Here is a 2,573-nt window from a genome sequence, read left to right as displayed (position 1 = left end):
CCTCCTGCTTCAGTGAAAAGAGCACAGCGCAATTTATTTGAAAATTAATTCAAGAGCGAGGTTTCTCCAAGTTCAGTGAATTAAAAAGATGCAAATGTAAATTGAGGCTCCAAACGTCTTCTGTTCTGTGTTGGCCTGCTGTGTTCCTCCAGCTCCACACTGTTATTTCTGTACTGATTTCTTCAATAAAGAGTGCCTGCAGCTAATACACAAGGGATGTCTTTGTGTCAATGGCCTTGAGTGTCAGGGCTCCGCCTTGTCATCCCTCTCTCTCTCTCTCCAATATCCTGAAGCGATCAGGAAGTACCGGGGGGGGGTTGGAAACACGGCAAGGAGCAGGTTGCAGGCGGGGAGAGATGGTGTGCGGTGACTAGGTGCATCCTCCCAACCCCTGGTAGGAGAAGGAGCTGCGGTAAGGCCGGCACCGGGAGCCATGGCAAGTGCAGTTTCAGGGGTGACCCTCCCGGGGCTTGTTGCTAATGTTTCCGAGCGACACAACAGCACGCTGCCACATATCTGGAGTAACTTGCACCCTTATCAGGTAAGCAGGTCCCTCGCTGCCAGGAGGCTGAGCCGCGGACGCTTCAGTCTCTGTGCAGTTTCAGGCAAAAACTTGTTTTCACTGTAACATTTGAAGGGAGAATTGCCGACAAATCAAAGCGAATCTGTAACAAAACAGTGACATGCTGAGCTCCTCCAGCACTTTCTGCGTTTGTTGCAGATTTCCTTCAGCTTCTTTTCTCTCTGTTGCGTGTGTTTCGTGATTAAGAGATGCACAGACTGTAAACTTTCCACCCACTTCCCCCACCCCGTACTCCCTGAAGTGAAGCCCCTCCGTACTCAATGTCCTGCTAACTTACAGCACAGGAGGGAAAGGTGAGCTCATTTGACTGGAATGTGATCCAGAGTGACACCTACAGCTTGGCTTTACCACCCGCACCCCCCCCCACCACCACCACCAACCACCAACCACCAACCACCACTGGCTGTGGTTACCATGACCCTCAGATTAAACCTTCTTCATGTAAAAAAAATCTTTTGTGTATATATAAATAATCACAAGTGCAGTTCAAGGATAACAAGGTGTAGAGCTGGATGAACACAGCAGGCCAAGCAGCATCAGAGGAGCAGGAAAGCTGATGTTTCAGGCCGAGACCCTTCTTCAGAAATGGGGGAGGGGAAGTGGTTCTGAAATAAATAGGGAGAGAGGGAAGGCGGATAGAAAATGGATAAAGGAGAAGACAGGTGGAGAGGAGACAGGCCAGTAAAGGTGAGAGTAGGTGGGGAGTTAGGGAGGGGATAGGTCAGTCCAGGGAGGACGGACAGGTCAAGGGGGCGGGATGAGGTTAGTAGGTAGGAGATGGGGCTGGGGCTTGAGGTGGGAGGAAGGACGGGTTAGGGAGGCGGGGACGAGCTGGACTGGTTTTGGGATGTGGTAGTGGGAGGGGGGATTTTGAAGCTAGTGAAGTCCACATTGATACCATTGGGCTGCAGGGTTCCCAAGCGGAATATGAGTTGCTGTTCCTGTAACCTTCGGGTAGCATCGTTGTGGCACTGCAGGAGGCCCAGGATGGACATGTTGTCTGCGGAATGGGAGGTGGAGTTGAAATGGTTCGCGACTGGGAGGTGCAGTTGTTTGTTGCGAACCGAGCGTAGGTGTTCTGCAAAGCAGTCCCCAAGCCTCCGCTTGGTTTCCCCGATGTCGAGGCCACAACGGGAACAGCGGATGCAGTATACCACATTAACAGATGTGCAGGTGAACATCTGCTTGATGTGGAAAGTCTTCTTGGGGCCTGGGATGGAGGTGAGGGAGGAGATATGGGGGCAGGTGTAGCACTTCCTGCGGTTGCAGGGAAAAGTGCCGGGTGTGGTGGGGCTGGAGGGGAGTGTGGAGCGGACAAGGGAGTCACGGAGAGAGTGGTCCCTCAGAATGCAGATAAGGGTGGGGAGGGAAAAATGTCTTTGGTGATGGGGTCGGATTGCAGATGGCGGAAGTGTCGGAGGATGATGCGTTGGATCCGGAGGTTGGTGGGGTGGTACGTGAGGACGAGGGGGATTCTGTTTTGGTCGTTATTGCGGGGAGGGGGTGTGAAGGATGAGTTGCGGGAAATGCTGGAGACACGGTCGAGGGCGTTCTCGACCACTGATGGGGGGAAGTTGCGGTCCTTGAAAAACGAGGACATCTGAGATGTACGGGAGTGGAATGCCTCATCCTGGGAACAGATGCGGCGGAGGTGAAGGAATTGGGAATACGGGATGGCATTTTTGCAGGAAGGTGGGTGGGAGGAGGAGTATTCTAGGTAGCTGTGGGAGTCGGTGGGCTTGAAATGGATATCGGTTTCTAGGTGGTTGCTGGACATTTGCTAACATTTCAAGTCCAGATAACTCTTCATCAGAGCTGACGTGAAGTATGGAGGGGACAGCATTTATGCGATAGTGGGGTTTGGGAGGGGGGGCTCTTTGAGGGTGGAGTCCTTGGGGGAGAAAGGGTGTTGATAGTGCAGAATAAATGATCAGAGTATGAGAATGGCAGAACAATGGTGTGTCTAACTGCCAGACTGGAAAGAACAGGC

The 2,573-nt window shown here is 52.5% G+C and overlaps 1 protein-coding gene across 1 annotated transcript in view; it reads left to right on the top strand.

Moving 5' to 3' along the window:
- The first annotated feature begins 250 nt into the window (after window positions 1-250).
- Window positions 251-2,573, top strand: part of LOC109915011 (NIPA-like protein 2) — a 51,716-nt gene continuing 49,393 nt past the window's right edge. The window contains exon 1 of the mRNA XM_048596226.1: window positions 251-541. Coding sequence (XP_048452183.1) covers window positions 434-541 — 108 coding nt within the window. The 5' untranslated portion in view covers window positions 251-433. The remainder of the gene's footprint in view (window positions 542-2,573) is intronic.

This window comes from Rhincodon typus, chromosome 4 (genome assembly GCF_021869965.1).
Source record: "Rhincodon typus isolate 14 chromosome 4, sRhiTyp1.1, whole genome shotgun sequence".
Lineage (NCBI taxonomy): Eukaryota > Metazoa > Chordata > Chondrichthyes > Orectolobiformes > Rhincodontidae > Rhincodon > Rhincodon typus.
The sequence above is the reverse complement of the archived record's forward strand: the minus strand, read 5'-3'. Positions and strand labels throughout refer to the sequence as shown.